Here is a 23,396-nt window from a genome sequence, read left to right on the forward strand (position 1 = left end):
TGAGAATTTGTGAATGAAGTTTAATTATTTTTGTTAGAAATACTAGATCTAAGTTTTATATTTAGTATTGTATTATTTTGATAAATTTTAAATTTTCATTATTTATTAAGTATTTTATAAAAATAATTATTTTACTTTAAAAGTACGATTGCTTTTTAGAAAAATCAGAGACAGCTAATATTTTTAAGTTTATGATAGTTTGTTGTATTAATTATGCATTAAGAACTTGATATTTTTATTCTTTCTTTTTAATATATATGCAGAAATATTTTTCAGAACTCGTTAAGTGTAAATTTTTTATTGAAATTAATGGGAAAAAAAATTTAAATATTGTAATTAGATATTGTTTTATGTATTTTTAATTTTTTTTTTTTTTAATAATTATCTTAAAGTTATATTGAGAATGATTTATATAATTTATTTACTTTAGTATTGTCCTCCTTGCTACTTAATTTATGAGTTATTCGATGTTTGTGATTCGATGTTACATATATATTTTAATGGGAGAAATTACTTGATAGGTAAGTTATTTGCCACGCCCTGTTACGACTTCCTGTCGCGCATTTAAGTTCCGGCAGCTTTCAAATCTCTGTTGAAAGCAATTTTGATGCACTAATAGTGACGTAAATTCAGCGTAATGGCAGCGGATATTATATATAATATTAAAGGAATTTAATGCGAATTAACGAATTTAGAAAATACATAACATATTAATATCGAAATAAATCATATATATTTTTACATTTGTAATATACACAATGAATACCATTCGCTGAATACACAATAGTACGTACATAACTTATTAATAAATAAGTCGAATTTACGAAAAACAATTGCCACTTGCTTACCTTATTACTCTCATTTTCTCTCTTTTTCAACTCATTCATTTTTCTTTGTTTCTTTTTATCTATTTATTTCATTTTGTAGCTTTTTATCGTTTTTATTCGTTGGCCTTTCATTCTCTCATTTTGTTTTTTTGTTGTTGTTTTTTTTTTTTTTTTTTTTGTTGATAAACACGTACGTATTTTCTTCTTTCTGTTTGCTGCTGACAAAATGCTTTGTATCTTAAGCAAAGGGAAATCAATTTACCTAATCTCTATCTTTCCTTTTTCCATGCAAACGAGGATTCCACAATTCGTGCGTCAATTTGTTCCTTCTTTTACTTATCATCGATCTGCACTTCCGATAGTGTTATTTCTACTCGAAATTATGAAACTTAAGCAATAGATTTTAATAAAAAAACCATTTTACCTCATACTTTGTACGTTATTGCTAAAGTCTTGATAATCGAATTGTAAAATAGCTTGTTGTTTAAGGCAGAGCTCATAATTTGCTTTTGAATGGATTTACTTTGTACATATGATTCTTGAATTTTATCATCGTTATTTCTCTGCGACATCAATAAACAGTGAGAAAAATTCAACGAATTAATATAAGTAATATTAATCTAAGATACGATCCAAAATTTACGTATGGTCATCGGAAGGACATCAACAAGGAAGAGTGGCAAATCTTCCTTCCGAAACATGTAATCTTTGCTCAACAATGTCTCAAATTTGAGGCATACTTTAAGCAAAGCACCTTCGGCTCTGACAACGAGTGTTACCGTGTACGACGTGTCAACATTTTCTTTTATCTTGAAGATGATACGATGGCAGTTATAGAACCACCAGTGAAAAATGTCGGCTTCAAGCAGGGAAAATTAGTCAGCCGGGGTAAAATACTCAAGTCGAAGAAGCCGCTCACGTATTATCATTGGAAGGATCTGAACATTGGTTTGGACATCGGTAATTGTACAGAAATATTATTATTATTTCATTAAAGCTTATCAATATTTATGTATTAATTCAAATATTTAGTTAAAACTTAAGTTACATAAACGAATCATAAACAAATCGTAATATTTATTAATAATTCTACCTAATATTATTCATAAAATAGATATTTTGATATTGATTGTTAATTGCTGACTAATAATACTTGTGCATTTATTCAGGCATCTAAATATATTTTATATTTGTATATTACAATTATAGAACGATAGCTTTAATTCTGAATTAGATTTAAATCTGAATTAGATGATAATAAGTAAAAATCTAAAGCTTGCAAGATCAGAGTTCAAGCGAATATTGAAAATTTGAAAATGTATATTTTTCAAAATTCTCATTAATTTCACAAATAAATACATGAAAGTCTATACTATCAAATAATCATTACGTCTTTCAAAAGTATCAATTATTAATTTATTAGCGTTTTTTTAAACAAAATTTATAAAAAAACAAATATGTGAATATGCTATGAAAAATATTTCTAACTTTCAATTTTATAATTGAATTCGTAACTGATTGTGCAAAGTGCTATTTTCTAAACAAAAAATTTAATTTTTGGTTTATTTATCGCTTTTCAAAATTTAGTAAGATTTTCTTCAAAACTTGATAAAAATTGTGTAAATACGGTTAGTAATTCAAGATAAGATTTAATTTCTTATAAAGCGTGTAGGCTAATTATAAGTGAAACATTCATTTAACAATATTTAACACTTAAAAATATTATTTTGCGATGCCTATATTAGATAATTAAGAGAGATTCAATTAAGCGCTTGAATTTTCTATGGTTAAGAATTGAGGATGTTCATAATTAGTCCTTATCTAACAGTAATATCTTAATTTAGAAATATTTCTAAATTATTGAAAATTCAACTGAAATTTAATGAAAAATTTTCAATTTTCTAGAGAATTTTCTTTATTCAATTATGTACAAGTGCAAAATGTTACATTTTATTTTGATTTATGAAAACAAGCATTGCATTTATTACGTTAAAACTATATGTTCAATTTATTTCTAATTAAGGAACAAGTGAAAAAGAATTTTTTCATAAAAAAATATATCAGTATAATGTTTTTTATTATTATGACACAAATTTTATCAAAGTTCTCTCTTTAGAGATCAATTTCTTATATTATTTTGTATGAAAAGTAGAAAATATTCAATGTATTTGCTACTTGTAACAACAACAATAACAGCAATAATAATGATTATAACAATATCAGTAAAAAAGTAATAATAAAATCAATTATTAATTATAATATTCAACAATAATATTAATTGTAATAAATAGCAATTTGATATATATTAATATTTTTGTAGGGACTTAAATTTCATTGCAGCCATCAAAAATTTTAAATATTATAAATTAATTATTCTTAATATTAGTAAATTTAGTGGATATAAATCTTATGAAATTTAAACATTACCCATTATTTTTCTTGTAATCAGTAAGTGAACTGTGCATTTAATGCAACTTGAATACTAAATTTGAATACTATAAATTCGATAATTCAATTATTATATTGTTTGTTTTTTCGCGAATAAAGTTAAATTTGACATTAAAAGATGCATAGACATCAGTAAGATAAATACAATAAAATTAATTCTTGATATTATTATAAATTAGTGTGAAAAATTTACAAAAAATTGTTTTATAATATTTACACTTCGATTACTGTTGGTTATATAGGGGATATTATTCTTTAAATAGTAGCTTTGATGTATTATTATTTAATTAAAACATAATTTGAAAGATACGTTATAATTTTGTTATTTAACCATTCAATTTAGTTAGCAATCTTGTATATTAAAAATTAATAATTAAATTTTTCATTTAAATAAATTGAAAATTCTTTTCATTCGAGCAATGCAACTAAATATAGTTGTATAAAATTGAAGTACTAATGAATATTAAACAATAATTGCTGTTTACTGATTTGGAATAATTATTATCAAATCGAATTTATAAAATTAAGTGGCTTTAATTTTCTATAATAATCTTTTTGGAAATGACCGTAGATTCATTTACTTTTCAAAGAAAAAATTCAAACGAGTAATTAAAATACAGACACTTTCACATTGACATTTTCATGAAAATTTAAGAAGATCGTAGAGTAACGTTGAGCAAACAAAATATGCAGATTCTGTATTGTATTTCGTAAAGTGTCAAAATTAATTTGTATTTAGTACAGTAAAACGTAATTTGAAATAAATTTAATAAATACATTTAGTTTTTTAAACAAGCATTTTTGTTTGCATAAAATCGGCAAATTTTATGTTGTAGGCATTTACGGCGTAGTTTATCACATTATTAATTGCGACCTGTTCAGCCGTAATTTCCTCAATCGTCAAGGCATCGACGTTCCCGAGGGTCAAAACATGCCCCCAGATCCATATATACATAATCGCACTTGGAAAGAATCATTAGAATATCGCTATGCATCAACGAAAGATAAAGCAAATGCACTCGTTGATGATCAGCGCTACCGTTTTCTCGAATATGATCGTATGGTTCTGTCGTTTGAGGCTATATGGAATAATGATTTATATAAAATACAATATTACTTGTCGGATAATACAATTGCAATATTCGTACTTAGACATCCGAATGAGTCAAAAAAAATAGGTGGCAGTATGTTGCTGAAAAGAACTAAAGTCCCTAAGAATTGGAAAGATCTACCTTCAACATATCCAAGGATTTACGCAGAGAAGACGGAGGCGGATGTTAGTGAATACTATGCGCCAAGTGATCTACAGGTACGCGTTATCAGGAAATATAATACGGTCATTATAGTATATAAATTATTAATTAGAAAAATCATCATTTTTTTCTTCAATTATCTAAATCGAATAATAAAAATTCAAATAGTATTTATGATAAATTACTCGATATTGAGTTTCATTTTATCTTTCATTGGTGGTATAAAGTTATGATATTGTATATTAATTGAATGTTAATGAATTTGTTTAATTGATGGTTAAATTCATGAATCCTTTGAGTTCAAATGCAAGAAAATGTTAAACAATTTTAATAGGATAATTTATATATTTCTAGAAAATTAAAGTAAATTCTAAAAAGATATATCCAATTAACTAAATCAAATAACAATATAATGATTATGCCGTATTATATTTTATTAGTATAAAATTAAAAATTTTTATATAAGAAATTAATTTCCTCGACAGTTTTGTGCACTTATTAAATTAAATGTCTTGAAAAAGTAAAAATCCATTATAATAAATTAGAAAACATAATTCGCAAAAAAAAAAAAAAAAAAAAATATTTGCGATTAAGTTATTTCTTAAAGTAAATTAATTGTGTCAAACATGTATTTCTTTCTAAAATTAAAATGTCAAACTCCGTGCTAGTTTTTTATCTTAATTTTCTAACTAGACAATTATTCAATAGGTTGGCGAGACAATTTTCATCTTTGGTCGACGTTTCTTACTGTATGATTGTGATCTTTTCACACGCAAATACTATTCGGATATGCTGAGAATCGAGCAGCCAGAGCGAATAAATTTACCCGACAAAGTTTCGAATGTATATCCAGAGAGAACACCAAAGTCTATCGATTTAAAATCTGACAATAATAATCAAAATGTTATTCGCAAGCTCTACCATTTCCCAAAAAAGCTGCGCTATACATTGACAATGGATGTCGTGCATCCAGAAGACGAGGGTCGTGAATTCATTCTCGAGTACAGTTTAGCTGATGGCTCGATTCGGATAATTGAGCGTTATCAGTGTAATTCCGGTCGGATTCCTGGGTGCTTTTTAAATTGGATATGTGTCCCAAAGCCGGATAATACGGAATATTATACCCCCAATGATTTTCGCATTGGTGATAAAATAAATATCCTTGGGCACTGGTTCATTATTACGGGTACGGAGCTTTTCGTGTACAATTACGTATTGAGTAATCCGGAGAAATTTGATGAAAGCGTCCGGCAGAGTATCGAAGGGTATTTGAAACAACAAGGTTTAATCGACGAACCCAAACATTGTGACGAAGCCGAACCTGATAAAATAACAAATGAATCGAATAAAACGAATGAAACGAAATAAAATCTTCTCACAAATACTTCTAATTCAAGTGACCGAAAGATAACGCTTTAGTAATGTGTATCATCATGCCTAACAACAGTGAAATATTATCCTACATAATTAATTTTGGCTTATTAGGCTGGTATTATTGATTTTTCAATAATTCGGTATAAATAGTAATTTGAATAATTAACTATTTCTTTTGATAATAATAAAGTGAATTTATATGCGTGTTTTTGAAAATCTTATTTTAATCTTATATGAAAATCTTCAATAAATACCTCAATTGCAATATAATTTGACTAAACAGTAAGTCATTGTGATTTGTATAACACGTCAAATCTAATTTCTGAAAAGATGTTTACTTTCTTTCTTTAATAAAATTTTCTTTTAATCCATTTTTATTTATAGTGGCTACTATATGATTTTTTTCCAACATTTTTTAAATAAAAATTAATTTGAAATATATATATATATATATATATATATATATATATATATATATATACCATACAAGGAGGTCTTTCTTTTTTTAATCAGCATTTTTTAATTTGAATTATATATTATGTATGTGCAATTATAATAAATTTTAAAGAATTATATATATTAAATAGTGGTAGAATAAATTTGTTAATTTATAAAGGTGAAATACTAGTAGTGGATAGATTTGAATCTACTTTCATAGGATTTGTTCATATCATAGTATAACATTAAAAATTAAACTATAAAACATAAATTATCTTATATTGTATTAAAAATAATTATAATATTTTTTGATAAGTAATATCCAACCAGAAATACTTGTGCAATAGTTATAGAAATTAGTGTTTTTTTTTTATTGTTTTAGAGATAGTGCAATAAAACTTGTATTTAAAACAAATTGATGTATTTTAATATTTTATAGATTACAATTTTAGAAAATATTCTTTTTATATTATTAGTTAAGTAGAACATTGTATTGGCATTGTATTCAATTTTTTGTTAGTATATACTTTATTCTACTTTTGAATAGTAATCATCCGAAATATAACACATAGAGTTCCGTAAACGATATTTTCATTTTTAGTTTTAAATTTAATGAAATATTACTTTTTTTTTTATTTGAATATATACTCTCAATGAAATTAATAAAATCATTATATAATTCATGATCTATGAATTTGATTCAATTTGTTTTGAGATATTCCACTTTCTCTTGTGCCGTTTTAATTTCGTTAGAACTGAGTTGCCTTTTAATTACGTTTTTTGCAATTTATGTCATATTTAATGCTATCGCATTCTATTTATATTAGATGAAAAATCATATTTATAATAATTATTATATAATTCATTTTTAATCTGTGCTTTGTTTGAAGTTTAAAGCTTTATGCATCTATTAATTAAATCAAATAACGCTGAATTCAATTTTAAAATAACTATGTACATTCTTGTATCTTGCAGGAATGATGAGTTGTCAATATTATTTTATATTATGCTTTTTTTCCTAAGTAAAAGATAATTTAAAAGATTTCAAATTTATTAATCCAAAATTATGAAATATTATATCAATGAACTTTGCGTCGTGCATCATGATTTTAATATTTTTATATATTCAATTTTAAATGTGATTTCATACAATAAATACTTAAAATTATATATATTTTTTTTACTATATATTTTATGATTAAAATACAGATTAAAAAAAAAACAAACAAAAAACAATTATAAATTAATAGTATCAAATTACATTTAAATCAAATTAAAATATTTTACGTTTTGATGTTTAAAGATTTTTTTTTTGAAGAACAAATATAGAGTTTAGTTTTTGTTCTTGACAATAAGTTGAAAAAAAATTTATAGTAATTTTTTATTATCAGTAAACATTAAAATAATAATAAAACAAAAAAAAAACAAAAAAAAAACAACGGTAAGTACGATAATAGACATGTACAAATATCAATGCTACAAAACTTTTTTATACTTTTTCAAAGTAAACATAGGGGAAAAGTGTCATTTCAAATAGATATATTAGAATATTCACTTTTCTTAATTATTATAAATTATTAATATAACCTTCTAATACACTATTATACTTGCACATTTTCCTTTTATTATATTATATACAGTATTTCGGTTAGTATTAATAAACGTGTACTTTTTATAAGACAATTTCATTATTTAAGGATAATTTCTATTTAAATTTGTAATATTGTAATGTCAGTAATATCTTATTTTGTACTTGAATATTTTTGAAATAAAAAAATTAAATTAAAATATTGCAGATTGACAAAAATACTTCTTACGTATGAAATTTATATTTTTCCTAATATTGCGTGATTTTGAATCCAATTTTTTTATATAAAAAAATTGTAATTAATACCCATAAAATACTAAAATGTTATTAATTTATGATTGAAGACTAGAAGTAACATTTATTTCTGTGAAAATAGTATTGTTGATAATTTTTGTTAATTTTAATATGATCTAAGAGCTTATTATAATAATTTATTAAATTAAAATTTGCATCATTATTAAATTTCATTAAGTATATATTGAATTCTCAATTACCATTATTTAATAATATTTATTTTTTATTGGTATGTGATTTTCTGCAGTTCTTTGATACTTTTTGAAAAATTTATTAATAATTATAAAGTAATAATCATATTAGCATGAGTGAATATTTGATCGAGTAAATTTGAAAAAAAAATTCAAAGAAATTACATTTTAATAATACTGATATATTTCTAAATTCTAGAACTTTAATAATAATATTAAAAACAATACAATTAAATATTTAAGATATAAACCTTAAAATTGTGTTTGATGTATATATAAAAAAAACAAGCAAACTAATTTTTAATATAAAAAGTTATTTAACTCTTTGTAAAATTCTTATTTGTCAATGACATCTATGAAAAAATACTAAGTTTCTAGCTATTTTATATAATCATTATTTTAATTTAACATTATTTATTGTTTAAAATTGTCTAAATAATGTGTTATTCAATATTCCTTAATAAAAACATATTTAACGTGTATTTTTACAGATACATAAAATATATAAAAGTTTTGTAAAGTGTATTCTAGATTTTTTAATTACGATCAGTTAAGTTTGAGTTAAAACTCAATAAATATTTAGTACAAAAAATTAATTAAAAAAATTATATTATTTTGCTATGTAAATATTAAAAATAATGTAATATTTATTAACTTTTTGTATTAACGAGTCAAATGTTTAATATAAAAATTGTATAATAAGAATTTGTTTATAAATGGTAATTGAAAATAGATATAATTAAGCACTTTACGTAGTTATAAAATCTAGATGGATTAGGTAAGAAATTAAAAAAAAATGAAAAGTAAAATTAATTTTATGAAATTGATGCGTGTTAACTACATAAGATAAACCCACCAACGTTAGAATTTTCCCTTTATTTCACGCATTTCAGAAACGGCAAAGCAGGACTTGATACCATTGTTTGCCTTCAGAGTTAGTCATTTTCTATTTTCAGTTTACTTCGTAGTTTTTACAATCAACAATAAATCTTTTGCATGCCAAAAATCGCTATAACTAATGAATAAAATTAACATTCATTGTTCATTCTCAAAATTTTCTACTCTAAATATTGTACGGTAAGGACGTAAAATAAAAAAAAAAAAAAATAAAAAAAAAAGAAAAAAAAAGAAAGAATAATATTTAGCGTATTATTTTTGGAAAAGTGATAAATGATTTTCTTGCTGGAACATTTATATCATTTTTTTTTTTTTTTTTCATTACCTTAAGTATTTTGTTTTATTTTCTATTGTAACATATTAATCGGTAATCAAGAAACAAGATTATTAAATTTTTATGTTTTGGCTGTAATTGAAAATTAAGAAAATTATTAAAATTATTATGTGACAATATAATCAAGTCACATAGAGCACAAGGAAGAGACAGAGACAAAGGCCTACAAATTTTTATAAAAAAGATATTGTTCATTGTTGAAAATTTTTCTTCCTTCCTTTCATTCTGTCATTCTCTTTTAATGAGGTGAACTTGCTTATGAAGTTACAATTCTTTTTTCAAGATCTTTCTACATAGTTTGAGAAAAAATAATAACAGACATCAACAATAAAAACCATAAGTCGTGAAGTTTTTTTTCACAAAATGTTAAAATTATAATTATTCATAATCGCATCGATAATAATATAGTCAATGCAACTCCCATTATTTTCTTTGCTGCGCAGTGTCTTCTTTTTTATTTTTTTTTTTATTTATTTATTTTTTTTTTTATAAATCATTCTTTTTTGTAATAGTATGTATGCTTTGTGTTGTATCGTTATTTGCAGTTCAATAATTATTTTTTTTTTTTTAGGTATGCTCATTATACCTATACTTGCATTCTAATTCATTCTCCTGCATCATTACATATGCGCGCGCACGCGTGTGTATATTTCCTTATTGATTTTCTTTATTTCAAATCTTGTGTCCACAGAAGTTTCTAATTATATTAATATTAATGTCAATCGACACTCTTTTACTAATCGCTCGGTACGCTTATATATAGAATTTCTTCAAACATTTTCAACAAAAGTACGTTCATTAAGCATTATACAAGAGTTAGTGTCCACATCGTGTCGTAGTATTACAGTTCGCTCATTCGTAGTTCTCTCAATGTATTTCATATCATCAATCAGTCGGTGTCCTGTTTCCTATTTGCTACGCTTTTTTTTTACCTTGTTTATTCATTCATACAAAATGTATTCATTTTTGCATTTGTTTTATTTTTCGTTCTTTCATTTATAATTAGTTCAAATATTTTTGTATCATTTTAATAAACACCGTTTAGCAATAAGAGTCAACGCACACATCGACAACACCACCGCACTATTTAATTCTTTCATTTTTCAATGGTATTCTCTGGCTCATGTTGCTGCTTCTGATCCACATAGCGATTACGTTTAAATGAAATACAGGATTACTTGCAAGGCTCAGCGTGATGCTAATTATTATCATCGTCATCATCGACATTATCGATGTACAGAGGACTGATTTTTTTATGATTGCGGCGGTTAGATGGAGTAGCTCACTACTCGGAGAAACTGAAAAAGCAGTATGATTCATTTCCCTTAGTTCAAAACTAGCGTGGGTAGTAACGAAGCTCTTGACCAGTCGCTGCTACTGATGTGAACCTCCTCTACCTCTTCCACGATAATCTCGGTCCTTGAAAGCAATAAATACAAACAGACAATCAAATATACTTTAATAAATAAATGGCACTCTAAGCATCTAAGCTTACTGTACGTACTGACTACCATTGATTTAGCTACTTTAATTGCTGATGTTAGTCTGTAAATTATTATTGAGCAGCAAATTATTTTTCCTTCCTTTTCAGAATTTAATTCTATGAATTTCAATGTTATTGATACGAGTATTTAGGCGCAGAAAAGCCCGCTTAAATATAATTGTACAAATTAAAAAGTTAATTATTTAACAATAAATTTAATAAGAGCATTGAAAAAATTGCAATTCCTTTTAAGCCAATACATATACATATATATATTACATATTAATTATATAATAATACAGTATTGCATAAATAGAAATAAAAAGAATAAAGCAGTCAGTTTTAATATAATTTTTTACTACATTGGTAATAAGCTTTAAATATACTCGGCAAAATGATATCGCAACTCACTCTACGTTGATGATGTAAATGATGATGGGACGGCGGTCCATGATGATGGTCCCTTGGGGGTATATCATTCGGATGAGGTCCCCTTCCACCTCCGCCGCTTCCGCCAGCCCTGTGATTAGACGGTGGATGATGCTGTATTGCACTCGGAGTGGGAACTTTGCGTTGATTTTCTTCTGCCTGACGTCTCTCATAATGCCCGAAATCATCGAAAATACTTGTTGAATGCCGATAGCTATGCAAAATTCGTAAGACCCGTACACCTTTAGCGTGTGGTACTTCTTGAGCGTCGCGAGAATTCGTCACCGATTTATTGTCATTATTTTCTAATTTAATATGCCGCAATTCGCCATTAGGTACGTCCTTTACATAAATCCAGCGCACCCGAAATTGACCTTTCCATTTGTCTTGCGACCATACCGAACTGTTGCTGTTATAGTCTACCGATGATACCATTTGCGCCATACCGCAAAAATGGCCGGAACCATTTACAGAGAAAAAGAGGTAAAGAGGCGCAGTTTCACGGGATGCCTCATGATAAGCCAGATCTAATCGCTTATTTCCATATTCCGTACTACACCAGATTTCGTACTTTATTGATCTGTGTATATCATCCTCTGAATAGGATTTAATTACAAAAAATCGAGCACCCTGTGCTGTTTGATCAAAATCCACTGGATTGTAGTTGTTCTTCACTTTCAATTCATCCAACACAGGGTGTGATAGATTCTGAGTACTTAGTTGTTGTTGTTGTTGTTGTTGTTGTTGTTGTTGTTGTTGTTGTTGTTGTTGTTGTTGTTGTTGCTGCTGTTGCTGCTGTTGTTGCTGTTGCTGCTGATGATGTTGCTGTTGTTGATGTAAAGGTGGAGCAGGATGTTGATGCTGCTGTACTGGATGCTGTTGTTGATTTTGTAAATGATGCTGGTTTTGTAAATAGTCGATTAAAATTATATAAACAATAATTTATAAATCTTTAAAATAGTTTTAAATTCAAAGTTCAGAAAGTTGTATTAGTTTTAATTTGTTTTTTAATCTTCACTTTTTAACTTGTACTTTCTAATCTTTAAGAAATTTAATAAAGTAATTTAATTTTAATAAAATGATTTAATAAAATAATAAATAATGAATAATACTGAACAGATTAAAATCTTACATTTTGATTGGATGGCTGGGAAGGTGAAAACTGCTGGTGCACCGATTGATGATGCATGGCTTGTAATTGCGCCGATGGCGAAGGTGGACTCTGTGGCTGTCTATTCCAACATGTTGACACTGATGGTCCTGGTGCCAGTCCTCTTTGTTGCTGTTGCTGCTGCTGCTGCTGTTGATGTTGATGTTGATGCTGTTGTTGCTGATGCTGCTGTTGTTGGTGTTGTTGGTGTTGTTGCTGATGATGATGATGTCTTTGCATGGCAACTGCTCCCGTGGGAATTGGTTGCGGAGATGGCATTGGTGCCTGGACTGCAGGTGGCGAGGGTGGAGGTGGAGCTTTAGGAGGAGGCACCGATGCTTTACCCTCGCCCCAAGTACCAATATCCATGTTGTGTTTACCAGGAATGATGGGAGGTGGAGCGATACCAGTCTTTTTCTTTGTACCCTGAGTAGAAGAAATAGGGGGTACTGGCTTTGCTGGTTGACTTGCCACACTTGCCCACGTTATTTTACGAGGTTCTTTGGGTTCCAATTTTGGTGGCACAGTGGAGACTGTTGGAATTTGTTGTTGCTGTTGCTGTGGTTGTTGTTGATCCTGTCTTTGTACCTATAATGTCAATCGGTTATTTATTGCAAAAAAAAAAAGTCAAAATAATTTGAAGATTCATACTACATGTATATAAATTACTTTTGTAAATATGATAAATTAACTTTCATGAAAATTAAGGATAAAAGAAATTATTATGACTTATTAAAATAGTTGCTTGTATGTTGAAAATTTAAATACTTCTATTCTATCAATTACTACTGAATGTATATATTTACTTGCTGTTATATATATATTTACATGTACCTTGCTGCCAATCGATAATCCCTGGACCCCTTGGTCTATTGATTTTCCATCACCAATGCTGGAACCCCCATAATTATCTCCACTGCGATGTTGATAATAGTCTTCATAACGTGCCTTTCTAGGTGTACCCCACGCACTAAAGTCACCATTACCATGAAAATAATTGGGAAAAGTAGGCTGACCAAAGTTACCAAAACTACCTCCTGCATTGGTGGAAAAGACACCTTCCATACCATAAGCATCATGGCTTATTTGTCCACCATAGCCAGGTAAAAAGGTTACGGGATCGGTACCGTTCGACCAAGTACCATCACCAGCTCCAAAAGTTTGATACTGAAAAGATGTACCAGCATAATATGGACTGTAGTGGTCATTGCCACCACTACCAATTGGATAGCTAGAGTGGTGTTGAGTGCTATTGCCACCACGCCAGGATTCAAAGCCAATGTCCTCTCCGGTCGAATGCTCGCCAGGTTGTTGTGGATGTTCCTTTGGACCATTGCTCACTACGCATGCGCAAAAAACAATGAATTGTAATTGAAAATTTTTAGTTAATAATTATAAATAGTTTAAAAAATTTTATAAATATGTATTATAAATATAGAGAGTCTTTATTCAAGTTATGAATTATATTTCTATATTAAGTAATGTAATAAGTATTATCAACCTTATATATAAAAATTGGAAATTTAATAAATGATTTTAAAAATTTATTATAAAAGTATACACAAAAATTAGATTAAACGTAAATACAAAATCATAACTTAATTACTTAAACATAAGTTAATTAAATATAATATATTATAAGCAATGACTTTAGTAAAAATTATAAAAATAACGATCTGAGATTTTAGATATTACACATATGATATGTTTCTGTAATAAAGAAAATTTAAACACATTTTTAAAATTTAGGTCAGCTTTTAATACAAGAATTATTTTATTTGACTTTTTTTATTTTATTAAATTCTATAGATAATAAAAACAATGAACATATAAATGTGTGTGTGTGTGTATATATATATATACATATAGACATATATATATATATATATATATATATTATATATTTTCAATTACAAATATAAATATAAAAAAAATTAACTATGTTAATAATAAAATATTCATATATTAGTTGTTTATACAAACAATATTTTTTATATGCAATTTATTAATTTTTTTGCCAACCGTATATATAAAATAAATCCCAATAAATCTCGAATATCAAGGTAAATACAAATTTTCTTCAATCTATAAATTACTTATGATATATACAAATGTAGATTAAATGATAATATTAAATATATAATAATTTTGTATAAAAATATTAGAAAAGCTTAACTATATCATTATTTATATGTTATTTTTCTTAAAGCAGAAGTTAGTTGTTATTGGACAAATATTTTTTATTTATTGAATTTAAGAATATTATCCTATTCTTCGATGTTTGTTCATTTAATTTTATTATAGTAACTATTTAAATGTTTATATCTATGTCCAACTATGAAATACATATATTGAAAGGTAGTTTATGAGATTGTACATAAGATTTGTTTGATTATCATCCTTGAGTTAGAAATAGTCAAAGTCAAATTTATTTAATCCAGTTAAAAGAAAACAGAAAAAATTGTCCTTGAATTTTTATACAAATTAATATATTTGAGTATCAATATTCATCCTATTAAATGGCATTCGATCATATTCATATTCTCATTTCATTAAATGTTAAAAATTCAATAAATCCAATGATCTTGGATCAAGATCAATGTATTGCATTTTCCTTGCATAAGATCAAGGTGCCAGTGTCATTAAAAGAAGAAAAAAAATACCGAGTTTTGGTTGCTCACCTTGACTGTTCGATTGCCCCTTCATCCGCTGCATTCCGTAGCATGGAAAAGCATACAAAGTCCTCAGCGGGTGATCGATTTTTCGTCCAAAAATCCGTAATGATTTAGTATATGCGGTGATAGAAAAGTAAAGATACATGCACATACACCAGCGCGCGTACACCAACGCAAATATATAGTCTGTGTGAGCACAATCTAATGAGCGAAAAGCAACAGCCGGCGTATGGAAGGTCAGGTAAAAGTATCAAGTCTGTAGTTATAAGAAATTAGGAGAGACAAGAATACTGTCGGCGACGAGCTGGTCGTCCAGGTGTTCCAGCTGACATAACCTCTCTAAAACCCACATACGTACGTGCTCACACACGCGCGCGCGCGCGCGCTACACGACACTTACGAACAGGAAGATCCAAACCAATCAAGTCCTTATTCGGCTCTGCTTTTTCTTCCCGTCTTGTGATATCCTTTTTTCTTCCTCGTTAGAAGCGCCCACGCGCCGCGCGGGTCGTATTCTCTTTTTTATTTCTCTGCTACGTAATGTCAACACATTCGTGCACGCATACCCACACAATTTTCGCGCGTCTCGCAATATATACCTCCGTGTGAACGAAACGGAGAAAGAGCGATGCAATATAATTGGCATATACGAGATAGGACAACGGTTGCACATACACTTACGTGCGTACGGGCACACACATGCAGACGAGTGCAGTGTCGGCACGCAGCTTTCTTGCCTCTTGTCGATAGATTTGGATCTTTAAAAGTATATATATGTAGCTTTGTCTTTGTCCTCGACGGCGCGAATTCTGTGCGCGAATGGGCTGATATGCCCTTTATCACTTCGGGGGACGATTCCTTTTTCGAACTATGGCTCCGTTCCTTCTTTCTTCACACTATATTTTCTTCTCCTTACCACTCTTTACCTCCTCTTCACCACTATACTTTCAACTATGAAAGTACCTACTACCTATATAAGACTGATAGATATAACATGTGTCTGCGGTAGATTCTACAGTGGCGGCCGATCAACAGTTTATCGAGAGCACCTATAAATTTAATTAGCTTACTGATTTTCTTTGCTCGTTGCGTGCCTATAGTGCTTGCTTGAGAAAAATAAATGTATTGGCTAATTGGTAAAGTTTATTCGATTATATACGCATGTGTAAGATAATACCTTAGATTATCCTATAGTTTGGAATGCATACTCACTCGTTCTAGATGCATATGCATATGCATATACATGCATGCATGCGTATGTCACGCACTTACATCGGCGCATGCATTCACTCACGTGTGCATATGTACATATGCGCACACACGCATATATATATACATACATACATACATACATACATATATATATATATATATATATATATATATATATATATACGCGCATATGCGTATATGCGTGTGTGGGTGTGGGTGTGTGGGTGGCATTGCTTGTTTTGCATGGGTGAGCACTCACGAGTAGATGAGTATGCACATGTGTGACTGCATAGATTGAAAAATTGGCAGTGACGTTACCATAAGATGGCGCTCACTCGTTCGCGCCTCTTTATATATGTTTAAATATTAAGCAGCCTTAATCAATGATACGGGCTTCATTTAATTGATTTATTTATTTCACTATAAATATGAGCAACATTTTAACACAGAAATATTAACTAATATTAATATTAATATAATAAAAGTGCAACATCAATCTATGAATTTTAATTAATAATACATGCAATGCACATATTTCACGTTTTGTAGAAGATATTTCTCTTTCATTTATATACCGAAACAAGTATTTTAATTTTAATTTCCAAGATTTTCATTCCATTAATTCTAACATATATATATATATATTTGATATATCAATGTTTTTACAGTATTTAAATGTTTCAATTCCTAAGTTCTATATTATTTTTTCAAATACAAGTTCTTGCATATAAGAATAGTAAATCATTATCATATATAGAATATTGGCCATTTATAAAAATCTTTTATAAAGAATACAAAGAATTATTTAAAATACTTTTATTTTTTCACTATATCTTTAAAATTATATTATTCAAATTGAAGATAATTATAATATAAATCATATGGAAGCATAATATTGTGTTATTAAAGTAAACTATAGGAATCTTGTACATAAAGACACAAATAAAAATTCAATTCATAATTTATAGTTATCAAATTCTACGAAATTCCAGCTAAATGTAATAGAATAATTTATTAATGTTCGTTTTAAAGATTAAAGTATATGCTAAGTTTTTTAATCAATTTATTGTTAAAAACTAAAATTAATTTATTAAAAATATGATTTTAAAAAATGACAAAAGGTCTTTTATTTTACAAAAATCGTGTACTTATAAAATAATATTAATATTTGCGATTAATAATTCCAAATTCCTATGTCAACAGTCGCAAACTTTAATAATTATTTTTTCCTTTATTTCCTTTGTTTTCAAACATATAAATTTATAATTCATATAAAACCGCATTATAATGAATTATAATGAATAGTAATTAATTAATTCAAATATAAGAAATGTATTAGTTCGTTAAATACTTTTATCCATGGATATTCCTTTCCCTTATCACATTAATGTTGAGACTATTATCAAATATATATTTTTATATTGTTTAAGAAAGTTATTGAAAAATGAAAATTATAAAAGGTACATTTAACATCTTCGAAATGCAAGTTAGTACCTTATACAAGTATATTGATAAAGCAATTGCTGACTTTAAAGTATTTAATCTTCCTAGCTCTTAAAGTATCAAATTTGATGAGTTATGCCAAAACAGCAGAAAATATTAGTATTGACACTTTCTAGGAGCAGGTACACGAAGAATAAACGAAAAGTTAAATGACAGTTAAAATGGTTACAAAAAGAAAATGAATGCAATAAAGATAATATATAAACATTATTTCTTATTCTTTTATTTTTCATAGAATTCGTATTGCGATAAATTGAAATAAGTTAAGAATATGCATTATTAAAAAAGTTATTAAAATAATTAGTACATCGAATAATATACAATAAATAGTAAACAAGAATGTTATACACATACGTAGCTGTAGATTATAATGAAAAATTGTATGAAATGCTTTAAATTTGTGACCTGATTTTCAGAATAATTAGTTATTATCAGATGTGGAGCATATAAATTGTTGAAAAAATATTTTATACACAAAAACACCGTGTTTTTAATCATTTTTAATTGTCATTAAAAAAAAAATATATATAATGTTGAATATTAGATTTTTTAATGTATTTCATTATATATCTTAATGAACCTTATTATTTTGAAATAGTATTTTACGTTAATAATATAATTTTTAATTTACTTTTAATGTAATTAGTCAATGCATAATGGTATATATGTATATGTATATGTATATGTATATATATTTTTGTTGTTGTTGAAAAATAATAAAAATATTAATAATTACAAGTATTTTGATTAAATATATAAATATTCTTAATTTAAAAAGCACAATATCAAAGATGTATAATAATTTTTTACCTATTTTATTATGATTTAACAGATTTTCTTCGTTAAGGTAGCGTGTATAATTAAGTGCACACAATATATAACCAATCTTTGCAGGATTTTTTTTTTTTTTTAAATTAATCTTAAATTATACAAATAAATATAAATAAGTAAGGGAAAAATTTAACCATAATTATATAAATACATTATTGTATCACATATAAAATTTATTAAAATATATCATTTACAATATTAGAAACAAATTATTTTGTATTAAGATTTGTTATTTTTAATAACTGGGTAAATTAAAAACGCACGTTATTATAAATATAAATTCATAATCATAAATACTTATTATTTAAATATTGTACATAATGAATTACGAATAAATGTAATAGATAAACGCATTACATTACGATATTATTAATAATTAAGACAAACATTGTAAAAGTTTTTTTTTGAAAATTGTAGTTTTAAAATTTCGTACGATTTCAACATTTTTCTGTCTACTTTCCACGTTGATTGATTCAACAAGTACCGAACCTTTAAAGGGTCCGCAATTCACTGCAGACAACTTTGCTTCTAAAAACGTCGTTACAAGATCTGGCCAAAGTAATATTGATGCTATAATTGTATCAGAAGTAAACCAGGCTTTTGTTTTTTTTAAAGCTACAGCTTCAATTTTATTTAAATATTGTATGACTTGTGAATTGACATTTCCCAAAATATCTGTTCGCCATTTCTTAAAAATTAAAAATGAATCGATAACACTATAATGTTAAAACAAATACAAATGTAAGATGAATACCTTTGCAATTGCTTCCTTTAATACGACATCCCAAGGTAGTATAAGAATTTTTCGATTTACCGTTGAATTGAAAAATATTGCATTGCTATCAGGATCTAATCCGAAATTAAATTCTATGTTTGGATTTATTTTACTTTGCATTGATTCGTCTATTATTGATCCCATAACGTAGAATTTGTTGATTCGTTGAGTAAAATTGGAATCCAAAGACGCTGCCAATGCTATATTTGTTAAAGCTCCTAGCGTTAAGATATTTATGTCATCTGCAAAATAAAATATCTACACAAATTATTTTAAGAAGACGATAAAAAAAACTGTAGAAAATTACAAAATCTAAGTTATTACAATTTTTTTTTTTTTAAATAATTAAATTGTGTTTATAATAATAATGTATGATTATTCTGGTACGAAATCTTTTCGATAATTTGAGATTTAATTATAATTTGACAAGGTCAAATTATGACATTACAGCATACTAAAAACTTTTGAAATACATAACAGTACTTGTACTGTAAAATTTTGTCAAATAATTTGCAAGATTAACCATATATTAATAAACGTTATTTATTGAATAAATTATTTGAAGTATTATTATTATAAGGAATATTATTTCATAGAAAATTACAATGAGAAATATTGTATTGTTCACAATGTGAAATATTACTTTATTAAGAAGATCGTATTGACTTATCGAGCTTATCAATAAAGCTGAAATTTATTTACTTTACCTTAAAAATAAAAAAAAAAAAGTAAGGAATATATCTTTTATATTATTAAACTTTTATAATTTTTTATTTATACAATTTTCACGTACGTATAGTAATTTGATTGCATACTCTTCCTCGTCGTGTATGCCATACCCTCCCGTGTATACACCAAATTCTATAGTATTTTTCATATTATGTAAAAGAATTTAATATGTATTTCGACAGTTTTTAAAGTACTATCGTTGCAATTTAAATTGAAATTGATCGTGATTGCAACTTAGATTAAAAATAATAATAAATTGAAATTTTAGCAAACAAATTAATGTATTTACCCGAATATGCTTTGGATAATTCGATTATTGCAATGGAGGCATGTTTAGATCTATCAATAGTGGCAGTTATGTTTTTATCAAATTGAAAATCACCAAAGCCATCGTTACCAAAAAAGTTGTCTCGTGAATAATTTTTAAGCAAAGGCTTGGCCGATCCTCCATAAACAGGAATCTAAAATTAAATTAAAATATTAAATAAAAATTATTATCATAAAAGTAAACAACTAATAGTTATGTAAAATAACATTTCGGGATTTATTTATAACTCATATTACTAATGGAATTCTATTTATAAAAAATCATTTTTAATTTTGTATTCCAGATTTATCTATAATATTTGGATTTTTTTATTTTTCAGTCTATTATGAAATATAATTTATTATTTAATTAAATCCGACAAAATTATATTTCAAAAAGATATTTCAACTTTATCTGACAAAGAAAATAAAATGAAAATTTTTAATAAAAAAAAGCTTAGAGATTTATATATTAAATGTTGGTTACGTAATACGTAGAATACCAACTTAATAGCAATACTGGCTTATATTACTTAGGAATTATTAATTAAACATGTTATAATTCCGATGAATAATTAAGATTATTATTATTAATGAAAGAACATAGTAATTCAACTTACGTCAGTGCGATTAGCAATGGTCAGAATTTTTAGAACATTATTTTCTACATTTTTTTCTTCCGTATTGCCATAAACACAAGTTATGGCTATAATTTGGATATTTTTATTGGCTAATAGTAAAAATATAGCAACAGCATCGTCACCACCAGCGTCCGTATCTATTATAAGTTTCATCGAATTATTGTCACTCGTACATGATTCTTTACTGCAATAAGAATAAAGTATATTAAAATTTTTAATCGGTTATTGAATCGATTATATTAATTATAACGTATTAAAAGGCAATGTTAAATAAAATTATTGAAAAATTGATAAAACTACTTTGTTTTTAAGCAGAAAATGAATTTTAATTGGAGATCGGATAATCAAATATATTTTTAAATAATAGCAATAAGTTAGCTATTCAGATTTAAAACCAATAAATTGAAATAAATTGATAAAAAAAAGTGGTATCCCGATGTTGGTTCTAGGTAAGTTTGTACCCATCTTGATGGATCTGTATGGATTCTAGTTTTAATGAAACATTTGATAGTACAGTTTGGATAATGTATGTACGTATCATAATGTATATGTTCTTTTTTTTTATATATTGAATTATTTATACATGAAACTGAGTTATCAACATCATGTAGATACATGTTTTAATTAATTATATATTCAGGAATTGTGTATCAAGATTGCAATTTGTAAAGACATTAAAAATTTAATTACAGGGTTAAAAATTGAATCTCATCAAGGTTTATCTAGAATTTTTTTATTATTAATATTGAAAATTATCAAGTTTATATTATCTCTATAGCTTTATGGTAATAATTGCTTTTAATTTTAAATTATTACATTCTCTTGTAGTTCCTTGATATTATTGATAAGCGATTACTTTGCTTGTTCTTAAGTGTTGATGTTAGAGGATTTCCTGATGACCCACTGGATACAATGTAATCTAATTAATCTAATTTAATTTCAAATGTTTGAAATACAGAAATTTTATTGTAATTCTTATCTACCTTTACTTTACAATTATTTGAATATTGTTTTGGACGGTTTGCGATTAACGGCTCAAAATAAAATATCAAACGTATAAATAAATGGTGAATAAATTTTACCGCTTAAATTGCCTAAATTACTTTTAATGATGATAAATGCATAGTGTTTACATAAATAAAAAGAGATATAATAAAAAAAAAAAAAATATATATATATATATATATATATAAAATATAATATAAAATTTAATTAATCATATAAATATTTGTTTTATTTCTCGCGCATTTATTATATTTATCAAACTCGTGTGCGTTATCATTAAAGTTTCAAGTCATTACAAATTTACGATCAGTATAATAGCGATATTTTTGTGACAAAAAAATCACTATACAACTCTATACAACACTATACACTATACTGTAATTCATTAGGTATAATTATCATTATAAAAATTTAAAATAACATTACAAAAGATTATTATATAATTGATTTATATGTGAAAGGTAGATGTTGATTATTTAATCAGCACAATTAATAGTATAAAACGGAAATACGGCAAATTTCATTGGGTGAGAAAATAGTGACTGGGAGAGGAAAGTTTCATACTATTTTTCAATGGGATATTTAGTATATGTAGGTGCGGCGCTAAGCCAAATGGTTTATCAATTTTTAGGTAGAAGCAATTAGACATGCTAGAAGGGGAAGCTTATAACCTGTTTAACTTCCATATCTTTCACTGCAGATTCCAATTTTATCTGACATGTAAAGCGGTAAGCAGCGGAAACTCTGCATTACTAAGAAATTTGATAAGATTCGAAATGTGATATATCTATTTTCAAAATAAAAAGATTTTCATAATTGCTTAGATATTTATTAGCTAATCTTTTAGGTTCAGATAATTTGTAAGAAAATGAAAATTACAACAGGGAGATGAAATTTTTTTTTTAAAAATTACAATTATTATTATTATTTTTTTTAATAACTATCAAGTATAAAGGGAAGCATTATAATTACAATTTAGAATGAAAGTAGATATTATTTCGACATTGAGGTAC

The 23,396-nt window shown here is 26.5% G+C and overlaps 3 protein-coding genes across 4 annotated transcripts in view; 1 reads left to right on the plus strand and 2 right to left on the minus strand.

Annotated features, from left to right (window-relative positions):
- Window positions 1-6,009, plus strand: part of LOC105367873 (EF-hand domain-containing protein 1) — a 9,419-nt gene extending 3,410 nt beyond the window's left edge. The window contains exons 3-5 of the mRNA XM_011506707.1: window positions 1,453-1,787; window positions 4,112-4,584; window positions 5,237-6,009. Coding sequence (XP_011505009.1) covers window positions 1,453-1,787; window positions 4,112-4,584; window positions 5,237-5,896 — 1,468 coding nt within the window. The 3' untranslated portion in view covers window positions 5,897-6,009. The remainder of the gene's footprint in view (window positions 1-1,452; window positions 1,788-4,111; window positions 4,585-5,236) is intronic.
- A 4,191-nt stretch (window positions 6,010-10,200) lies between these two features.
- Window positions 10,201-16,576, minus strand: Ythdf (YTH domain-containing family protein). Of its 2 annotated transcripts, none has more exons than XM_011506709.1 (5): window positions 15,388-16,576; window positions 13,541-14,046; window positions 12,689-13,294; window positions 11,539-12,432; window positions 10,201-11,063 (listed from the first exon to the last, which is right to left on the minus strand). In XM_011506709.1, exons 1-5 carry the CDS (start codon window positions 15,530-15,532, stop codon window positions 11,019-11,021), a joined length of 2,196 nt encoding a protein of 731 aa, XP_011505011.1. In that variant the 5' UTR covers window positions 15,533-16,576; the 3' UTR covers window positions 10,201-11,018. The 2 variants fall into 2 exon arrangements, with proteins under 2 accessions (XP_011505011.1, XP_011505010.1); XM_011506708.1 differs by having other exon boundaries at window positions 11,539-12,456; window positions 15,388-16,574.
- Window positions 16,577-19,303: 2,727 nt separating this feature from the next.
- Window positions 19,304-23,396, minus strand: part of LOC105367875 (probable uridine nucleosidase 2) — a 5,435-nt gene continuing 1,342 nt past the window's right edge. The window contains exons 2-5 of the mRNA XM_011506710.1: window positions 21,358-21,562; window positions 20,721-20,892; window positions 19,682-19,944; window positions 19,304-19,615 (exon numbers count right to left, since the gene is read on the minus strand). Of these exons, the coding sequence (XP_011505012.1) occupies window positions 19,304-19,615; window positions 19,682-19,944; window positions 20,721-20,892; window positions 21,358-21,562 (952 nt within the window). The remainder of the gene's footprint in view (window positions 19,616-19,681; window positions 19,945-20,720; window positions 20,893-21,357; window positions 21,563-23,396) is intronic.

The sequence above is a fragment of the Ceratosolen solmsi genome, unplaced genomic scaffold (assembly GCF_000503995.2).
Source record: "Ceratosolen solmsi marchali unplaced genomic scaffold, CerSol_1.0 scaffold6, whole genome shotgun sequence".
In the NCBI taxonomy this organism is placed as follows: Eukaryota; Metazoa; Arthropoda; class Insecta; order Hymenoptera; family Agaonidae; genus Ceratosolen; species Ceratosolen solmsi.